General features: G+C 56.7%; 1 protein-coding gene across 1 annotated transcript in view; it reads right to left on the minus strand.

Annotated features, from left to right (window-relative positions):
• Window positions 1-5,636: 5,636 nt before the first annotated feature.
• The window catches only part of PLXNB1 (plexin B1), a 24,852-nt gene continuing 10,704 nt past the window's right edge, over window positions 5,637-19,784 (minus strand). The window contains exons 14-37 of the mRNA XM_049642586.1: window positions 19,575-19,747; window positions 19,262-19,413; window positions 17,672-17,777; window positions 17,392-17,528; window positions 16,925-17,101; window positions 16,561-16,732; window positions 16,133-16,375; window positions 15,253-15,429; window positions 15,027-15,175; window positions 14,417-14,517; window positions 14,095-14,312; window positions 13,776-13,954; window positions 13,556-13,622; window positions 13,176-13,322; window positions 12,064-12,232; window positions 11,707-11,810; window positions 11,548-11,632; window positions 11,140-11,312; window positions 10,771-10,931; window positions 10,526-10,673; window positions 8,652-8,716; window positions 8,441-8,516; window positions 7,461-7,535; window positions 5,637-6,386 (exon numbers count right to left, since the gene is read on the minus strand). Coding sequence (XP_049498543.1) covers window positions 6,282-6,386; window positions 7,461-7,535; window positions 8,441-8,516; window positions 8,652-8,716; window positions 10,526-10,673; window positions 10,771-10,931; window positions 11,140-11,312; window positions 11,548-11,632; window positions 11,707-11,810; window positions 12,064-12,232; window positions 13,176-13,322; window positions 13,556-13,622; window positions 13,776-13,954; window positions 14,095-14,312; window positions 14,417-14,517; window positions 15,027-15,175; window positions 15,253-15,429; window positions 16,133-16,375; window positions 16,561-16,732; window positions 16,925-17,101; window positions 17,392-17,528; window positions 17,672-17,777; window positions 19,262-19,413; window positions 19,575-19,747 — 3,359 coding nt within the window. The 3' untranslated portion in view covers window positions 5,637-6,281. The remainder of the gene's footprint in view (window positions 6,387-7,460; window positions 7,536-8,440; window positions 8,517-8,651; window positions 8,717-10,525; window positions 10,674-10,770; window positions 10,932-11,139; window positions 11,313-11,547; window positions 11,633-11,706; window positions 11,811-12,063; window positions 12,233-13,175; window positions 13,323-13,555; window positions 13,623-13,775; window positions 13,955-14,094; window positions 14,313-14,416; window positions 14,518-15,026; window positions 15,176-15,252; window positions 15,430-16,132; window positions 16,376-16,560; window positions 16,733-16,924; window positions 17,102-17,391; window positions 17,529-17,671; window positions 17,778-19,261; window positions 19,414-19,574; window positions 19,748-19,784) is intronic.

Below are 19,784 nucleotides of genomic sequence, written 5' to 3' on the forward strand. Positions count from 1 at the left end.
GGGCAGGTGGGGAAACAATACAAACTATTCTAAGTATTTACCTAAGAGAATTGAAAACTTATGGTCACAGAAAAACCTGTATGTAAATGCTTATAGCAACTGTATTCATAATCACCAAAAACTGGAAACAACCTGTCCTTCAACTGGTGAAAGGATCAATTCAGGTCCAGCCATCCAATGGAATGCTACCCACCAACAAATATAAATCAACTACTGACGCACACAAGTCTCTCTTTTGACATCAGCTTTAGCGACATTTTTCTAGATAGGTCTCCTCAGGCAAAGGAAATAAAAGCAAAAATAAACAACTGAAGCTACATCAAACTAAAACGCTTTTGCAGAGCGAAGAAAACCATCAACAAAAAGGCAACCTACTGAATGGGAGATCTTGCAAATGATATATCTGATAAGGGGTTAATATCCAAAATTTTAAAATTTATAAAATATCCAAGTAATATCCAAAATAAAAGAAGTTCTACAGCTTAACACCAAAAAACAATCCAATTAAAAAACGGCAGAGGACCTGAATAGACATTTTTCCAAAGAAGATATACAGGTGGCCAACAGACACATGGAAAGATGCTCAACATCATTATTCATCAAGGAGATGCAAGTCAAAACCATAAGATATCCCCTTACACATGTCAGAATGTCTAGAATCAAAAAGACAAGAAATAACAAGTATTAGTGAGGATGTGGAGGAAAGGGAGCTCTTGTGCACTGTTGGTAGGAATGCAATCTGGTGCAGACACTCTAAACAGTCTGAAGCTTCCTGAAAAAATTGGAAATAGAAATACCATACAATCCAGTAATTCTACTTCTGGGTACTTACCTGAAGAAAACAGAAATGCTACTTCAGAAAGATATATACCCCTATGTTTTTGCAGTATTTTATAATGGCCAAGACATGGAAGCAATCTATCCATCAATGGATGAATAAAGGTGTGTGTGTGTGTGTGTGTGTGTGTGTGTGTGTGTATACACACAATGGACTACTACTCAGCCATAAAAAAAAAAAATGAAATCTTGTCATTTGCAACAAGGGATGAAGCTAGAGGGTATCATGCAAAGTGAAATAAGTCAGATAAAGACAAATACCGTATAATTCCACTTACATGTACACTCTAAATAATATGGGGCACCTGGGTGACTCAGTCAGTTGAGTGTCAGACTCTTGATCTTGGCTCAGGTCATGATCTTATGGTTTGAGTTTGAGCCCCATGTCAGGCTCTGCACTGACAGTGAGGATCCTGCTTGGGATTATCTCTCTCCCTCTCTCTGCCCCTCCCCCACTTTGCGCACGCGCTCTCTCTCAAAAATAAACTTAAAAAAAATCTAAAAAATATAATGAACAAATAACAAAAGAAAGATACACTCATAGAGAACTGGTGGTTGCCTAAAGAGAAAGGGGTGGGGGGAGGGGCAAAATGGGTGCAGGGGATTAAGAGGTACAAACTTACAATTATAAAATAAGTCACAGGGATGAAAAGTACAGCAAAGGGAATAGTCAATATTGTAATACACTTACCTGGTGGTGAACCTGAGCCCCCTCCCCATCAGGACAGGGCAGGGTAGGAGGTTGGACCTGGGCAGCGTGGAGCAGCAAGAGTCCAAGATTCCACGTGGGAGTCAGGAGAAGCTGGCTAGTCCTCCTGGCCATGTGACCTTGAGCAAGTCACACTCCCTCTGGATGGATTCAACCTCCCCCAGGGAAGACACCCTCTACGCCTCCCCCAGCTTAGACCCCAACCAATAGACAATGCCAGAGCAGCACCTCTCTCTCGTGGGGGTAAAGGTGGAGGGATCAGCAAGACAGAGAGCAAAGGCAGGGCCTTCCTGCATCACCTGGAGGCTGAATCCCACTCTGCAGCCAGGGAGACCCCCAGTGGGAACCTGGGCACGAGAAACCTCTGTTAGGCTGGGCTTCCTGGGAATCAAGGGGCAGCAGGTCACGGGGTGTAGTGGAAAATCCCTGGGAGCTGGGAACCAAGTCCTGCTATGGCATTAACCCCATGGCCTTGAATGACACTACACCAGCCATGTGCCTCCCAGGGCAAATAGGCTCTCGTGCCGGATGCCCTGTTTGCCCACCAGGCCCGTCCTACCTGATTTTTCACCCTGCTCCGCACTCACAAGCTGACCTCTCCGCATCTGCACCAGCCAGGCTCCCCTGCCCTCTGGTTCAGGTGGCTTGGCCAACAGGGGGAGCTGACAGGACAGGGCAGTGGGCAGAGCCAGGGGCCAGGGTAATTATTCCACTTGTGCCCTTCCTGTCATGGGGCAGGCTGGCAGGTGCTGCCTTCCTCCTCCGAAGGCCTCAGTTCCTGTGGGGCTGCTCCCACTGGTGCTGATACCTGCCAGGTCCCTGCACCCTCACGACAGGGCCAGGAATGGCTGCTGCACCACCCTGCTTGGCTCCCCTGAGGCCCACAGCTCCGTCAGTAGTTCTCCTACTAAATCCACCTCCATTACCTCTTTTCTGGTTTGTGCCACCAGTTTCTCACCAGGAACTGAACGGATCCAGCACTTGATAAACATTTCATCATTAAATCCTGCCACGTGCCAACGTGGGGTCCAACCCTATGCCACAGGGTGGCCCCTGCCGCATACCAGGATGACTCCGCTCTTCTCCTCGGAGGCCCGGCCAGTCAGGGAAAGAGAAACTCAAGCTAGAATCCAGGTCTCCTGCCTTCCTGCCTGGAGATTTGGGGGAAGAGATGCATCTAGGAGTGTGTGTGTGCTCACATGCGTACTGAGATGGATGTGAAGTTTCCACAGTAAGTACATGGTGGGGAAGTCAGGTACCCATTAGCGAGCACACGGCCCCAGCGTGTCCCATGGGCACCAGTTACAGGGCTGTGCCCTTGCAGTTTGGGGTGAAAGGCTTCAGTGGTCGTTAACCTCTGGGTACCTTTACTCCCTGCTTTGCCCTCCCAACATTATTGTAATCAATCTTCTGTCTGAAACACTCTGTGGTTTGTTTTCTGGACTAGTCCACTCACTGTTACAGGGCCCCAGTTATTTCCTTAGCTGTATCTCACTTCTAAACCAGAGGTCAGGGTAGAGACAAGATAAGATTACCCACTGAGCCCCAGCACTAGAGCTCCAGACACAGAAAATGTCATAATAGCTTCTGATAAAATTCCACACCGTGACCAGAAGATGGCGGTACGCCACCATCCCGAGTCCCCAACTCCCCAGTGGTCCAGCCACACGGGAGGGGAGAGGGGCTGCTCACTAGCTTAGGTCTGTGGGCACTCAGGTAGCCCGAAGACCATTCTGCTTCAAGTGCATGTATCAGCCAGGTAAGACAAACACAAATAAAACCTCAAAACTGCAATCATGGAATAAATTCCTTTCAAACACCAAAAATGTTATCTTTGCCTTAGATTTCTGGTACATATTTGGAATGGGATAAACCATAATTCTTAATTAGAACAGAACACGCTGAGTGTGGAGCCTGCTTATTCATATATTCTCTCTCTCTCTCTCTCTCTCTCCCTCCCTCCCTCCCCCCCCCCCCCCCCCCCCCCCCCCCCCCCCCCCCATGCGCTCTCTAAAAAATAACAGAACATTTAAAGGAAGATCCATGGAGCATCACCAGTCAGCTAAACCAGACAGTTTGGGTCTGAATTTGTTCTGGAATGTGTTATCCTAATAAAGACCTGGGGGGTGGAAGAGTACCTGATACACGAGCTGGGCACTGAACAGAGAAGCCTGGAACAGCCAGGCCTACCCTGTGGCGCCCAGCACAGCCGAGAGCCATCTATCAGCACTGGCCAGAAGGGGCTGGAGTCCTTCTGCCCAATCCCAAGGTTTCAAGTGGCTTCCAAAATGATACCAACATTTATCAGCATAAATTCAGCCATTATATCGAATAGCACAGTTATTTAAATACTAAAAAAGTTAACAAAAACACACAACTCCTGGATCTTGTCTGGACAGTTATTCCAATATTTAAATTAATGAAAGTCCTTTTACTCAAGCAAATCACTTCCTGAACCCCTAAAGGAACCCCCGGTGAGAAACAGGGTCCTTAGCACGCTAACATGTTTGTGGGAAATACCGCCACAAGGGCACACTTTTGCAACCTCGATCAGAAAAATTCGGAAGACACTGGTCAAACCGGATGACAAGTGTCTGACACTGAAACTGTGGCCCAGACCCAAGCAAACAATCACAAAGAACTATCAGAGATGGGATCTCTGTTCTCAGCCATGGCATTTGAGTGAGGACTTAGAAATACCTACGTTATCGTGATAGATTTTCATTATCCACCTTGTTCTAGAACAGTGTTCTGTGAGGGCTGAGATGTGAAAGTGAGCGACTCAGAGTACATTCAACATTCAGCACCCCCAGACACGTAGGTGCCTGGTTTCCTCCCCTCACCTACTGGTGTCCTGGAACCTGTAGTGGCCTAAGCCTGGAACAGAAGTGTGGGCCTGTTGTGACCAAGTCCACCCCAGACTGAACTCATTGGGCCTGCTCCCTGAGAGCCCATCGTTTGGCCTGACAGACCATGAGGGAGTCTGAGCCATTCTGAGCCACTATCTGAAGGACTAAAGCACCCATGCTTCCAAATGATGGTGCCCGACTGCTGACCTCTCTGACTGTGGTCTCGACACTGGGCAGAAATGGGGAGGGAGGGACATCAGAACAGAGAATAGCAGCTGTGACCACAGTGGGCATGGACAGACCAGTGTGGTTCCTGCTGTTATAGGGACAAGGACTCTGAGATGGTTTTATCTAGGACCATTGAGAGGGAGGGAAGGGACTCCTAAAATCCTATCAGCCTCTGTCTCTTCAAACTCAGTGAAGACCCGAGTGGGGGTGGGGCCCCTAGTCAGAGGGGAAGGGAGGCTGGGAGGTCTATGGGCTTGGGGAGTCAGCAGAGAGCCAAGGGGGAGAGCCATGTCAAGATTCTAGAATATTTCTGTTTGTCAGGCTGGCCTCTGGTGGAGGACAAGGGTGGTCTCAGTCAAAGGCGCATCAACACACAGCCCCACAGACCCAGCAACACAAGACCCAACTGAGACAGTCTGGAAGCTCACCTCCAGGTACAAATCAGGAAACCCCACCCAAGGCAGCCATTACACAGGCAGACAGTTGGTCTGGGATCCCTACCCCAGACTCCTGGAGTGAGGGGACAACTCAGTATCCTGGAGAACCTTCAGACAGCCCCAGCCAACAGGGGTGTGGAGAGCCTGGAAGCAGGACTGTGGAAAAGGGCCCCCAGACCCACTCTCCCTGAAGCTGCCTGCACCGGTGCCCTCCTTTCCCACTGCCCTTCCAGACAACGAGACCCGGATGGTGGCATTAGAACACTTGAGCTGCAGACAAGACAGAGCCCCTGAAGGGACTCAGACCCCTCCACCTCGGGTCGCAGGCTCCTCAGCCCAGACTGAATGGGGTTTTCACTTCCCTCCCAGATGCTTTCACCCCAGCAGGCCTGCCCAGGAGCCAAAAAGAGCCCGGCGAGCCTGACAGTCTGAAGTCTTGCATGGGGGTCCTGAGACCCCCCCCACCCCCCCATCCAGGGTACAGATCCCCCCTTCCCCCTCCCCCCCCCTCCCGTGCCTATCAGGCACCTCCTACCAAGGGAGGGGCTGGGCCAAGCCCACACATCAGACGCCAAGCAGTGTGTTATCCTTTAATTAAGAGCTGGGTCAGTGGGGCCACCAGTCTCCCCCAGGTCCCTGCAGCAAGTGCCCCTCCCCACTCGCTGCCTCTGAGGCAGGGTGGCCCTGAGGCAGCCAGTCCTGACAAGGGGTCAGTTTGTAGTGGCCTAGGAAAGGCATTCATCTCTCGGACCTAGGAACGTGGCAGCAGCAAAAGGCTGGAGGCAGCTAAACTGAGGTCAGGGATGATGGAGGAGGAAAGGACAGGAAGTGGGGCTCTCCTCCTTCCCCTCGGAATTCCGGTGGGACAAAGACCAGTGTTCAGGAACAGTACAGTTTCTCCAGAGGCTGGAGGCCCTTCCAGCCACTCTCTGGAAGCCCTGAGTCCCTGACTCCCCACAGACCGACGTCACACAGAAAAGAGCCCACAGGGTCACTGGGCTCGGGGAGCAGGCTGGGCACCACCCCATCAGCCTCACAGCCCCAGGCCTGCGAGGTAGGTCCAGCAGGGCCCAGGCCAGAGGCCCCAGGAGCCCGGGGGCCACCTTCCACTAACTCTGCTCGTCAGGTACTACAGGCATCTAAGAAGGCAGCTTCTCCCTCACGGTTCCAGGGCTGCCCGGGCAGGGCTGAGGCAATGGCAGGCCAGGGCTGGCCAGTTCCCTACAGGTCCGTGACCTTGTTCTCCACAGCGGCTGCGATCTGCTGGAGCCGGTAGCCCAGCTGCATCTTCTGAGCCGTGCCGTCCTCCTCCAGGGCAGTGATGATCTGCAACAGACACCGGCCGGTCAGCAGGGCCTACCAGCCACCGCATGCACCCACAGCCCCCAGCAGGCCTCCTCAGGTACTGCGGCACAACTGGGGGCCTCAGCGAGCTGTCTCACTTCCTCGGGGCCTTGCTGGGGTTTTACCTCCACCAGTAAAAATCGTTTTGAGTGGAGCCCAGCCACAGCCACCATGCTAGCTTTTCCCCCCACGAAACCCCTAGAAGCCCTGTTCCAGTCCCCTGGCTCCCCCTGCCCCCACCGGGCAGCAAGCATTTCCTGTGTTCCCATTCCAGGTGCTGGCATGGAGCAGGGACCCCACAATGATGGGACACGTGTGATCCTGCCCTCACAAGGCTCACTGATGGCAGGACAGACAGATTCTGACCCAACACCAACAACCACATAAGCACAAATGAGGGCTGCCACAGGGGGAACGGTGGAGCCCAGGAGGGGCTGGCCTGTGCCGTTTATACGAGGGTACATGAGGTACCACACACCCCCGCCTCCCCCATGCAGGAGCTCACACTGCCTGAGCAAGCCTGGGGTGCCTGGAATTCACGTTAAATGACTATCCCCCAGGCTGGCCACCAGGCAGGCTCCTCATCGCTGAACAGCAACAGCCACATCGTTGGTGCCACACAAACATCCGAGAGAATGATTCTGGCAGACACTTAGCAGGCTGACTCGTAGGTGCTGTGATCTTGGGGCCCAGTCCAAGTTCCCCAGACGGCCCCCTTGTTGGCTCTGCCGTCCCCTCACCCACTCCTGGCAGGACCTTCTTCTCTGGCCGTGCACAGCACGCTGCCACTGTGGGGACTCGGGTAGGGATGGGGACCAGGACAAGGTGGGGGCAGAGGCAGCAGCTGTGTCCTTCCCAGACCATTCCCCACACCATCTCCAGACCCTGGCAGATCCCCCGGCATCCCAGCTGCTGCCGAGGAGCCCCAGAGGAGAGGGCAAGGATGGGGAGAGCAGGGGAGATACCAGGACCCTGCCCTGACCCTGCTCTGTGCCTGGGGAAGACCACTAGTCACAGCCCTTCCCTCCCTCCATCAGGGCCCAGGGTTCTGCCCACCTGGTCATAGTACTTGTTGATATACTTGTAGAGTTCATGCAGGGCCACTCGTGCCCCAAGGTCCCCAGAGTAGTTCTAAGGAGAAGAGGTAAGAGAGATGAGTATTGTCACCAACCACAGGACCCCTGGGAAATGTGGAGGAGGTGGCAGAAAGGACAGGCCCTGCAGCAGGAAGCCCTGCCTACAGACCAGGGATCCCAGGTCTGCAGCGTGAGCAGGGCCCTACTTCTCTCCCCTCAAGGCGGCAGCTGGGACCCCAGATGGTTGCAGAGCCCAGTGGGACAGCGGCCGCTTAGGGGCTGTGACCCAGCTAGGTCTGCTCTGATCTCCATCACATCTTCCGGGAGGTTGCACGGGGCCCCTCCATGGGGGCTCCATCTCTGAGCCCGCACCTCCTCATCAGGACAACAGGGCTAATAGTGCCCAAACTGCGGAGCTCCTATGGGGGTCAGGCGAGAGGACAATCAAAGCACCACCACCAAATCGTAGCTGCTATTGTTGCGTGTTCTGTGTCCTTGTGGTCCTCCATCGCTTAGTGTTCAGGAACACTAAGTTCCCTGGAGTCTATGTTTGGAGACTGTTTTAAAAGTAGGTGGGGGCACGTCTACACCGATGGAAGCAATGCTGTATGAAGACACGGGCAGACTGACCTGGGCTGTCCTGGGGCTGAATCCCAGCCACCTCACTGCTCTGGATACATCGTCCCCAGACCCAAACACGGGCTGCAGGCACCCAAGCAGCTGGCCGAGTCAGGTCAGGTGGCAGCTGCCGGGACAAGCGCCTGCTGCTCTGCAGTGAGATGTTGGGAGCCCTGGTCTTTCATAGTGGCCATTGGAACATTCTGCATTTATGGGGATGGTATGTGTCCTGCCCCCAACCAGCTCGCAGGATCGCTGAGGCCCCAAGGGCTTCCTTGCAAAACAGCAGGATCCTCATGGCAGGAGGCCTGCCCAACCCAAGAAGCAGAGGGAGGGCCATACCCGAGACAGCTCAGCCAGGATGGAGTTCATCTCTTGGTCACTGGCGGGGACGGTCTGCCTGATGTCTGCGTAGTACCTGCCAGAGACCACGGCCAGCTGCTGGGTAAACAAACCATTCTTCCCCCCACAGGCCCATCCCACGGCTGCAGCCATAAACATCCATCAATCGGTCCACTCATCCCCCTTCCAGACCCTTTCCTCGCCCTCATACCTTTCCACCATCCGTTTGTAACGGGGAATATCTCGAGCATATAGAAGTTTGTTGATGGGGGAGTCCTAGGCGTCAGCAGGAGAGAAAGAGGAGAGTCCCCTTAGAGTGACCAACTGTCCCAATTTTCCCAGCACCGTTTCCGTTCTAAATATCCCAGGAACCCCTCAGTCCAAGGCAACTGGGATGGTTGGTGCCCCTGGCCCATTTCCCTCTGCAAGGACCTCCTCTGCCCACTCCCCTCCACCGATACCCAATCTCCACTCTGTCACCTCGAGCTTCTCCCCCAATTATTCCAAGGCCATTACTCAGCTCCACATGCCTCCACCTGGATCCAGCAGGGAACCGGCATGCAGGGTGGGAGGGCACCGCGCCATATGGAGCCCTAATGCCGCTTTTCCACGTGCTGCTCGTTCCCCACGTAATCATTTCAAAAATCAGGAAACTGTGGCACCCGGGGGGCTCAGTCGGTAAGGTGTCTGACTTCGGCTCAGCCATGATCTCATGGCTCATGAATTCGAGCCCCACATCGGGCTCTGTGCTGACAGTGTGGAGCCTGCTTGGGATTCTCTCTCCCCTCTCTCTCTGCCCCTCCCCTGCTTGCACGTGCACTCTCTCTCTCTCTCCAAAGAAATAAACTTAACAAATAAATAAAATATAAAAATCAGGAAACTGACCCAGAAAATATAGTAACTTGTCCCACACCACCTCACTCTGAGTGGCCGAGCTGGCACCTGAAGCAGGTCTCTCAGGTCAGAGCCCACATTGTAACACACCCAGACACATCTTCCACCACTGCAGTGGGTTCCAATCCCAGCTCTGAGCTCTGGACGGCACCTGCTGCCTCACCCTACGGCTGCCGGGAGGGTGAGGTAAGATGGCGCCACCCCTGTGCGGCAGCGATGCATCCCTGGGCCTGAGTCATGAGTCAGCATGCATGCCTTCTCACCAACGCTCTGTGGGGGGGGGACCCTAGGCATTCCTGGTTTGGACTCTTCCTGAGCTACCCAGCAAGCATTTGCCGTTTTGCTGGCAAGGGGAGGCAAGGTGAAGGTTGGGCAAAACCCCAGCCACCACATAGCATCCACCCGAGGTAGCCCTCCCCGGTCCTCGCGGTGGGGTTCGTTGTAGGCACAGTGACGAGAACACACAGAATAGAAACTGCTCTCAAAAGACAGCACTACAGAGTAGAAGTTTGCATTCTGTTTCTTGACAGAAGTCTAATGATCGATCCCTCAAGAGGTAACAGCTCCCTGCACAGGCCTGCAGAGCCCCAGGCCCCGCCTGCTGGGTGCCTGAGCCACTGCAGCAGGGACCCCTTATCTGTCATGGGACTCCCTTGGCTCTCACTACTGTGACAACACCCCGCCACCACCACAGCCCTGGCCATTCCTCTCTGCTTCCCAGCGCCCCTCGCCAGCACCTCGTCCATGCCTGGCGCTCACTGCCTGGACTCTCCCGTCTACACTGCACCGACAGGCAGATACCTCCTCTGCCCCTGAGTGTAGGGAACGAGGAAAAGGCAGGGTGACTTCTGATCCCTGGGCCTCTGGCTATGGTGAGCCCAAACTTGGAGGAGGTGAGCCCGAGGGATGGTGGGGCCGCTAGGTTGGTTTCCAGGTAGACATGTGGATCCTACAATCACAGGACAGCTCCAGGCTGCCCGGTGGATTTGGTCCCTGAGGGGTCATCACTGCCACCTCCCGGGGAGCTCAGGGACAAAGCCCAGCCTGGGGCTGGAGTCAGAGGCCTCCCCTAGCCCTCCTCCCCGACATTCTCAGCCAAGCCTGGAATCGGCGCACACACAACACTGTCCACACCTGGCCCATACTACCCTGCCCCATTCGTGCCCTCCGTGTCCACCCTGACCCACTCACCCGGCCCAGCTTGTGGTCGGCCAGGGTGCAGGCATCCATGAACGTCTGAGCAATGACCAAGAGCACTGCATCCATGTTATCAGATGTCTGCACGTCGAACACAAACTGCGGGTTTTTTATTATATTGATCCAGAACCTTAGCGGCAGGCTGTGGGTAGGGCAGGCAGGGCCAATGAGCGTGCTGGGGAGGTGGGAGAGAAGACCCCACACACACCTGGCCCGCCTTGCCCCAGCCCCACCCCCACCTGTTGGTCTTCCAGATATGGACGGTGTCCTGGTCGGAGATGCCGTGCTGCTGGGCCTGCTCATCCAGCAGGTCGAAGAAGTACTTGATAGCAAGCGGCACGGGGCGGCTGGTGCTGAGAATCACCTGGAATAGGTCGTCCACAAACTTCTGCAGTGTGCCCTGTTGGGGAGGGGAAGCACAGAGGACGTACGGTCAGCAAGGGGACAGGGGACCTCGGCCCCAGCCCGGCCTCAGACACCTCACGGCACTATGCCCGTGCGAGCCCCACACCACACCCAAACCCCATAAGTAGCCGTCCCCTCCCCCACAGCCCAGGCCTACGGCCTGTCCCATCCCTGACCCCAGCCTCCAATCCCTCCTGCCCCACCTTCATGGACAACAGGCGGGTCAGGTAGATCTCAGGGATGGCCTTGGCTCGCTCGCGCTCCCCGCCCCGAAGGCTGCCCCTCCGAGGCCTGGGAGGCTCCGGCTCCTCACTTGGCTTCACTAGGTGCCAGGGCCGGATGCCCCCCTCGTCCACATCCTCCAGCATTGGGGTCCCTGTGCCAAGACCCCACAGCTCGTCATCCCTCATCAGGTACCACGTCCCCTGGGACCCCAGCGTCCTGCCAACTTCCAGGAGTGGAAGCACAGGTTGAGGGCTTCTCTAAGTGGAAGGGAGGTAGACACAAGCCTACCCTCAGGTCCAGAAGATCCGCCCCAGTACTGGGGACTGGGCAAAGCAGGGGCAGAGGACAGTGATTGGGTAGGGGCTGGAAGTGGGGGGCATACTCACTCTCTCCAGGGACATAATCCTGGTTTTCCCGGAGAACGTGCTTGGTGAGGCAGGGGACCAGGGCCACAGTTGCTCCATCTGGGACCTGCTAATCACAGCTGGTGACCCCTCCACCAGCCCCACCCCGCCTACCCCGCCTCCCGCTCTTACCCCTCCCACCTTGTAATGCTGCAGGGTGTTCAGGCGCCTCCACAGGCCCTGGACCTCAGAAGTCACGTCCTCGTCAGAAAGAATGAGATGCCCAGCCACCCCAGACCGCCACTCTGCAAGAGCAAGTTGGGACTTGGTCCAGGGCTTCCAGAACACCCTTCCTTCGGTGGAGCCTACCTCCTCCTCCACAGGGACACAGGCCCCACCGTCAGGGGGCAGCCTTATCCAACCCCTCCAAATACTAGGATCAGGGGCCCCTCACCATGTGAGAGGTCGTTCCAGCCTCTGCCCTGTGCCCACCGAGCGATATGGTCCAGCCCGCACCCTGGCTCAGGTCCCCAGGCTACCCTTCCCCTCCACCCTCACCAACATCCAGGGTACGGGGGTCTGGCCGCTGGGCGAGAGGTACTCCTTTATAAAGCTGGTCCAACATCTTCTCTTTGGCCTGGGAGATGGTATCGCAGTCCAGGACCTTCACAGGCACACCCTGGGCCTCTCCTGCGCCGGGCCCCACAGCCAACAGTGCATTCAAGGTCTATGGAGGTATATGCGGGAGCAATCAGGGCTCATGCCACACATGGGATGACCAACACACAAGGTCAAGGACAACCCATGAGGAAGCCACTGGCTCTGACCTCTCGGCACCAACAACTCCCTAATTCTTATCTCTTTAGCCGTCCACCCCCACTAGGGACAGTGGCTTCTTCCACTCTGACTCCACCTCCAGCACAGTGCACTAGTAAATGTCTACGGGGTGAATGGCAGAAAAAAACAAGTGAACACAAGTCCCTCTGAACTCAGGACCCCAGGTTCCTGGCTCAACTGGTCAGGCTGAGGCACCTGAGAGAAGCTTCATAAGAAGTAAGGATTCCTACCGGCCTGAGAGGGGGCAGGTTTGGTGGAGCCTGAATGAGATTTTCCCAAAGGTACCCCGTGTGGGCCACCAAGAAAGGTACCCCGCGTGGGCCACCAAGGAAGGTATCCCGCGTGGATCACCAGGAAAGGTGCCCTGCGTGGGCCACCGAAGAAGGCACTCCACTAAGGGGATAGCAACCCGGAGGAAGAGATGGACAAGACTGACAGAGCTGGCTCCTGGCTTGGTGGGCACATCACATCACTGGCAGGACACTGAGATGATGGTCCTGCAAACGCTCAGGCCCCGGCCCAGTCCAAGGGCTTGTGGACTGCTCCCCAAACCCTTGCTGTGACCCTATCTCACTCTGACCCCATCTCAAGCCTGAGGTCCTATCCTCAAGGCCTTCTGCCTTGAGGTCTAGCCCTCAAGCCTCTATGCTGCTAAGCTAATCTAAAGGCTTCTCTCCAGCAGCCAGCCATTCACAATGATCACACATGCTTACCCTCATCCTCACCAGGGACAGACACCACTGAGCGTATGCACGTTCACATTCTCTTTCCCTCCCTCCCCCATCCCTCCCTGACTCGGTCTCCCTATCCCTCTCCCTTCCTCCCTCCCTCACCAGGGGACGGTACTCCACGTCCTCTCTGAGAAGGCGGTTGTCATTCAGGGTGTATTTGGCTTTGCCAGTCACGCTATCCACTGGCCCCTTGTCCACTTGATGTTTAATTCCACGGAAGAGCATGTACAGCGGCTCCCCTACTGAGTCCTGGGGAAGTGACAGCCAGTGAGGGCCTCAGGGCAGGTGACAGGCATGAAACAGAGCTGTATGGGACATGGCCCATGCTGGGGGAGGGGACAGACTGCAGAGGGCCTGAGGTGAATGAGACATGCTGGGCAGGAGTGTCTGGACTGAACGGGGCTGGTTTAGAGCTGTGTGGTTTAGAGTCCCGCCTCGCCCCGGAGGGGAGCCCAAGCCCTGTCCACGTCTGCCTCTCTCACCCTCACGAAGGTGTACAGGCAGATGGACATCCAGTTGGTGAGCAACTTCTCCACCACGGTCTCTGTCCTAGGATGACAGGAAAGGAGAGGGGCAGGGTCAGAGGTAGGGCCTCTGGGCTCCCTGTTCTGTGAACCCCTAAACCCCAGAGGGTCTGACGCAGCCCTTGGCTCCAGCCCTCATAACCACAAGGCCCCCATGGCTTCTGACAGCCACACAGACCTGCGCAGCATCAGCTTGGGGTTCTTGGCCACGTACTGGGCCACCAGGTCACTGAGCAGGGTTCGGAGGATGTCGGTGAAGTACTCGAGCTTCCCGTGCAGCGCCACCGTGAGCAGAGATGCCACGTAGGCGCGGTCCCGAGCTGAGAAGGTGCGCTGGCTCTCCAGGGTGTGGATGAACTGGCACCAGGGAGGCGGGATGAGGAGGAAGGGGCCCATTCAGAAAAGGAGGGACAAAGAAGGGGCGGGGCTGGGGCAGGAGGGGTGGGGCCAGGCGGGGACAGATGTGGGGAGGCCTGGGGTGGGGCCACGAGTGGCACCTTGGTGAGGAAGAGCTTGCTGTTGAGCAGGTTGGAGAGCTGCCCCAGCCCTTGTTCCACGGTGGGTCGCCTGCTCTCCGGTACACCCAGGTCCCGGTGCAAGGGCGACTCCTGGTGCCCAGGGAAGAAGACCCTCTCAGCATACACCTTATAGTCGAGGAAGGGGATGCCACTGCCCAGAAGGTCACTGGTGAGATCGGTCATCTCAGTCATGAGGTCTGTTGGGCAGAAGAGGCCAGGTTCGGGCGTGGATCCCACCCGACAGGAGCAGACTTTCACAGGGCCCTGAAACATGTTCCGGGCCTACTCTCTGCAGCCTCACCCGTGAACTCCTTCTTGCAGCGGTCCCGCACGCTGCTCTCCAGATTCTCCAGCTGGATCTGGACCTTCTTATAGTCCCTCAGGGCCTGCTTGCTCTTCCTCCTGCTCAGACCAAGGTCAGGAAGGGGAAGGCCAGACAAGGCCAGAGCCCTTGCTGGTGCCTATGGCCCGGGCCTGTCTACCCCAGCCTCACCCTGGCTTAGGCCGGCACAGTCTGACCCAGCCATGCCCAGCCAAGCCAAGGCCTAGCCCAGAATAATTTAGCCTGTCGCATCCTGGGCAAGTCACACCCCATATCCAGTCTAGCCCAGGAGTTTAGCCCAAGGATCAACAAACTACAAGCAGGCCAAATCTGGCCCACGACCTATTTCTGTAAATAAAGATTTGTTGGCATATGGTCACAGTCATGTGTTTGCATATGGTCCATGGCAGCTTCTGCTCTGCAACAGTGGAGTTGAGCCCCTGCAACTGCGGCCACCCGGCCACAAAGCCTAAAATAGGTACTCTGGCCCTTTACAGGAAAATTTTGTTGACCCCTGGCCTAGTCTGCCCTTCCCATCCAGCCGCACCCCCCTACCTGCCCCAGCCCAGCCACATCCGGCTGCACCTACCTGTATATGAGGACAATGATGATGACGCCCAGAGCCAGAAGAGAGGTGCCCACCCCCAAGCCCACCTGGGCTGCCATGGGAAAAGCCACGGGGCTCTCGCCATCGTACTGCACGTGGCCCAGGGAGAAGCGCAGGTTCCCCATCTGCACCTATGTGGGGAGCCACCTGTGAGCAAGGTTTCAGCACAGGCCTGATGCCCAGCCCAACCCAGTCCCCACCCACTGACCGTGAACTCAGGCAAGGCATCGGGCGCCTCCCGGAGGGCGTGGTGCTGGGGCAGAGGCTGCTCCAGGGGGGGCTCGCAGTACAGGTGGTGACGGGTCAGTGTCTTCACCACGCAGGGGCCGTCCCCTATCATGGCCACCACCTCCTCCTTGGACATTGCAAGGTCCAGATTCTCCCCCTGGAACACGAGGGGTCACTCAGATCCCATCCCCTCAAGTGTGGGAAGGATGGTCCTGACACCCACCCCCGGGAGCAGGGCTGATGCCGGGTCAGCACCTCTTCCCCTGTATCGGAGGGGATAGTCCATGGCTATCCTCTGAGCTGCCCCCCGACCCTTCTCTACCCTTCCCATCCTTCTTCCTCACATCTTCACTTTTCCAGAGCTCAAAATCTGGACAATATAAAGTTGCCCCCGAATCCTGCCCAGTCACCTAACAAAGCCAGAGCCACTACTGTGTCTGCTGGCCCACCAGGCGGACGATGCCGGCTTGTCTACCTGTGGCCTTTTAGAATGTCCACCTACCGCACGTATCAGAACCCATGCCAAGTGTTTGTTCACGTTGAGTCAGGCTGCCAAATGGGCATCAGCCCAGGCGCCTACTGTGTACCATGCCACCCAGCTACTGCGTGTGCCAAACCATTTACATATTGTCATTCAGGCTCCTGCCATAGAGTGTGTGGGGCCCCAGGCTCCAGCCAGATGCGTCAGGCGAGGCAGCCCATCACCAGCCCCTCAGCCCTCACATGTGAAGGGTGAGGAGCCAGGTCTGTCCGCTGGCCCTTGCTCTGCCTTCATGCCCCCTCTGCCACACACAGCCACAATGACCAGCAAAGTGAAGGGTCGTGAGCCCCCCGCCCCTGTGTGTGAGCGGGAACAGTACCTCCACAGAGAGCACGCTCCCAGGCTTGTGCCGGAATGGTGCGGTGGGGTCCTCGGGGTTGAGGGGCTGCAGAGTGGGGTCGGCCTCATAGGAGAAGGGTGTGGGGTTCAGTGTCGCGAAGTCAAAGACCAGGTTGTCAAGGATGAATTCCACCCGGACCCAGGGGTCCTCAGGCAGGCCTGGGAGGGCAGGCGTGTGGCACGTGATGAGCTGAGAGGAGTTCACGTGGCACGGCTCCTCAAACTGGGCCACAGAGAGGAAAGACAGGGGAGGAGAGTTGAGGGCCATCCTCAGGAAGGGGGCCCAGCAAAGACAGGGCAATAGCCTCTTTGGTATCCGCCACCCACGGCTGTGCACGGGGTGGAGTGTGGAGTGATGAGGGCGATGGCTACTCTAGTGCAAGCAGGGGACGCCCATGGGTGTCCTACATGATGGCCACCACAGGAAGCTCCAGGGGAGCACGCTGTTTCTGGGATCACGCGGCGTCTCCGCCCAAGCCCCTGGCCGGGCTGCGGTGCTCTCGGGGCCACAGTCACTCGGATTCTTGGTGTCTGTACCACATCCAAATTCTGGCCACGGACCCATATCTTCCGTCCTCCACTGCAACACAGACCGTGAACCACCCATGGCTTATGAGAACCGGGGCCAGCCCGGCCCAAAGTCCCTCGGCCCTCTCCCCAGCAGCAGCACGGGAGTCACGGCCTCCACAGAAAGCCCCGCAACCTCCCCACATACTAGAGCTGCAAAGACCTCCCCGCCGCATGCCATGAGGCCATGCCCTTGGCCCAGCACCTGAGGAAGCTCTTGGTGGGGCTGGCAGAGGTGACGTGGGGGTCTGACGTGTACTCAAACTGGCTGTGTTGAAGCCTCCGCTCAGCGGCCCCAAACCACACAGCCACAGGGAGCGTGGCAGGCGTGGGGTGGGGGCTGGTCTCACACTGCAGCTGCTCCGCCTGCTGCTCCAGCAGCCTGGGGAAGGGAGGGATGAGCGGAAGGCAGGCCAGGAAGGGGACAGGGATGATTTCCAGGACATGGGACCCCCTCCGGCCCCAGCTCACTTCCCTTCAGAGCTGACTGCAGGCTCCACACGTGACCCTGGAGGCCACAGTCCCCCGACAGCCCCAGCTGAGGGAGGGTCTGGCCGCTTTCCGATGGAGCAGACCTGGCCCTCTCCCCCTTTCTGCTCTCCCAGCATCCCACCCCTCTGTCTTCTCCCTACAGCACACGGATCTTTTGCAGAATGAGGAAGCAGCCCTCACAGGTGGCAAGGCCGGTCTCCAACTACTACTCGGATGTCCTCCAGCCGCCCAGTCAGGAGCTTGGAGCCGTGCAGGGTAAGGCGGGTACCCCCCGCTCTGGGGCCTCGGGTTGGGAAGACGGAATGCACCTTCGGGTCCTGTGGGAAGGCGGATAGGGAAACATAGGCAGACATGAGGCCACAAACAGAGAAGCAGGGGGAGCCTGAGGAAGACAAGAAGGCCCCGGGTGAGAAGCCCCAGGAAGGCGAAACCAGACGGGCCGGCGGGGGAGCCACTTTACCTGGTAGGCAAAGTCGCGCTCTGAGACACCGTGTCCTCTTCCCGGCACCTCCACCGTCACAGCGCCAGCCACCTCCTCCCCGCTGGCCTCAGTGATACACACGAAGCTGTGGGCACAAGGCAGGCTGGGGTGCCGGGCCGCACCGAGGGCCCCTCAAACTGAGCTGGCTGCCCCACTAAATGAGGTGTTCTCCCTGCTCCCAAGATTGACAGAGATCCTCTTGCTTTGGGGGGAATTCCTTATGGCACACCAGGGGGCTTTGGCATCTGAGAGTTAATACGCATGGTTTCAATCATTCAAGTCCAACCCTAGGGCCCCCTGCCGAGAGGAATTCACCTCTCTGCGCGGCACAAATTTACAAGGAGCCCTCTGAGGCTGGCTATAGGGACGAGCACCAAACTGATGAGTGGCCTAACTAGCTGCCATCACCACGCACACCACACCACTTGCAAAGTGGTGGAAACTTGATTTCCTCGTGAAAAAAAAAAAAAAGTCCCTGGAAGCTTCTAATCAGGTCTGGGGATAGATGGAAAGGGAAAGTGAGCAATCTAAGAAAATGTTGGTTCTCAGCCAGAAAACAGAGAAGCTTGGGACAAATTAATGTCCCCATGGTGAAGCTGGCAGTGGCTCGACTCCGTGACATTGTAACAGTCACCGCCAACACTTTGGAAAACAGAACAAGTGATATGTAAAGTACCCAGGAGAGACCTCGGCCAGAGAATATTTTAATCTCTTTATAAATCACTTCATAAGTTACTCTAGTCTCATGGTTCTAGAATCATTAACAGTCCAGACAGTCACCGCAAGTTCTTGGTCATAACACACAGGGGGAATACCACACGCTCTAGCAAAGTCTGGTTTAAAACACAGATCACGGAGCCCCAGCACAGGCCTACAGAATCCAGATCTCTGAGGGTAGGCTTGAAGGACCCATTCTACGGTGGCTTTGGACAGGCTCTCCAGGTAACCCTGATATCAGCCGGGTCTGGGATTTGCTGATTGTGGATATCTCCTGGGAAATGTCCTGGGTGGGCACCGTTGGACCCTGCTACTGCCAGCCAGGCTACCATGACCCAGAACCTTTATCAGCTACAGTCCCTGGGAAGGCAACAGGGGTCCCAGGGACTAGGCAAGGAGTCTGGCACTCAGCAGACGGGCCACAAGTCTGTGCCCGGAAAAGCCCTCCAGGGGCAGTGCTTGGGGAAGAAAGGACAGCTCGTGGAAACCCAGCCGCTGAGCACAACCATCTGGGATCTAAGAACCTTGCTGCCACAACTACAGCCATGCTCACTCAGAACACCAAGTGAGAACATGTAGATGGGGCCACCTGTTGGTTCTAGGCAATGATTGGGCCCAGGCCCAGCAATGATCCCCAGCAGTCCTGGCCAGGAACATGCAAGTCCGTGCACAAAGCCGAGGTGGGTGCTCCAGGGCCTCAAATGGCAACCTTAGCTCTGAGACATTGTGACCAGAAACAAGCGAAGGGGGAGAGGAAAAGGCAGAAGAGTAGTAGATGGGCAGCCACGAGCAGGAAAGCCAACCGGGGAGCCCATGAAGGGTGCCGAACTCCTGTCAGTCCAGCCAACTCACCTACTGGAGACCTCGTACTCCTGAGCATCCACAGCACAGGGTACTCCAGCCACCCTGACTGTGTCCTGTACGTCCTGCACACGTTGGCCCAGGTTGGAGCCCCTGATGGTAACACGGGTGCCTCCGTCTACAGGCCCGGTCAGCGGCTCCACCTGTTCCAAGACACGGACTGCTCACCTCCACCACCAGTCAACCCTCGGCAGCCTGGAAAGGCAGTCCCAGACTCCCACCTTCGGGACCCCTGGACCCACAGCACCCCACTCTCCCTCTAAAGGCAGCGGTGAAGAAGGGACATGCCAGCATTTCAACACACCGAGTAGATGAGGGGCGCGGGGCACTGCGTGGCCACAGCTTCAGTCTCGCCACAAGCCTCCTGGGCCACACAACGTGGATGCTCTCCCTTGCACCACACACAGCCATATTGGGGCATGGCAGTTTGGCAGCGGCTACAGTCCCCGTGTCCCACGGAGCAGTCATACAGCACCACTGGTTGGGGGGGGGGGGGGGGGGGGGGGGGGGGGAG

This window comes from Panthera uncia, chromosome A2, assembly GCF_023721935.1.
Source record: "Panthera uncia isolate 11264 chromosome A2, Puncia_PCG_1.0, whole genome shotgun sequence".
Lineage (NCBI taxonomy): Eukaryota > Metazoa > Chordata > Mammalia > Carnivora > Felidae > Panthera > Panthera uncia.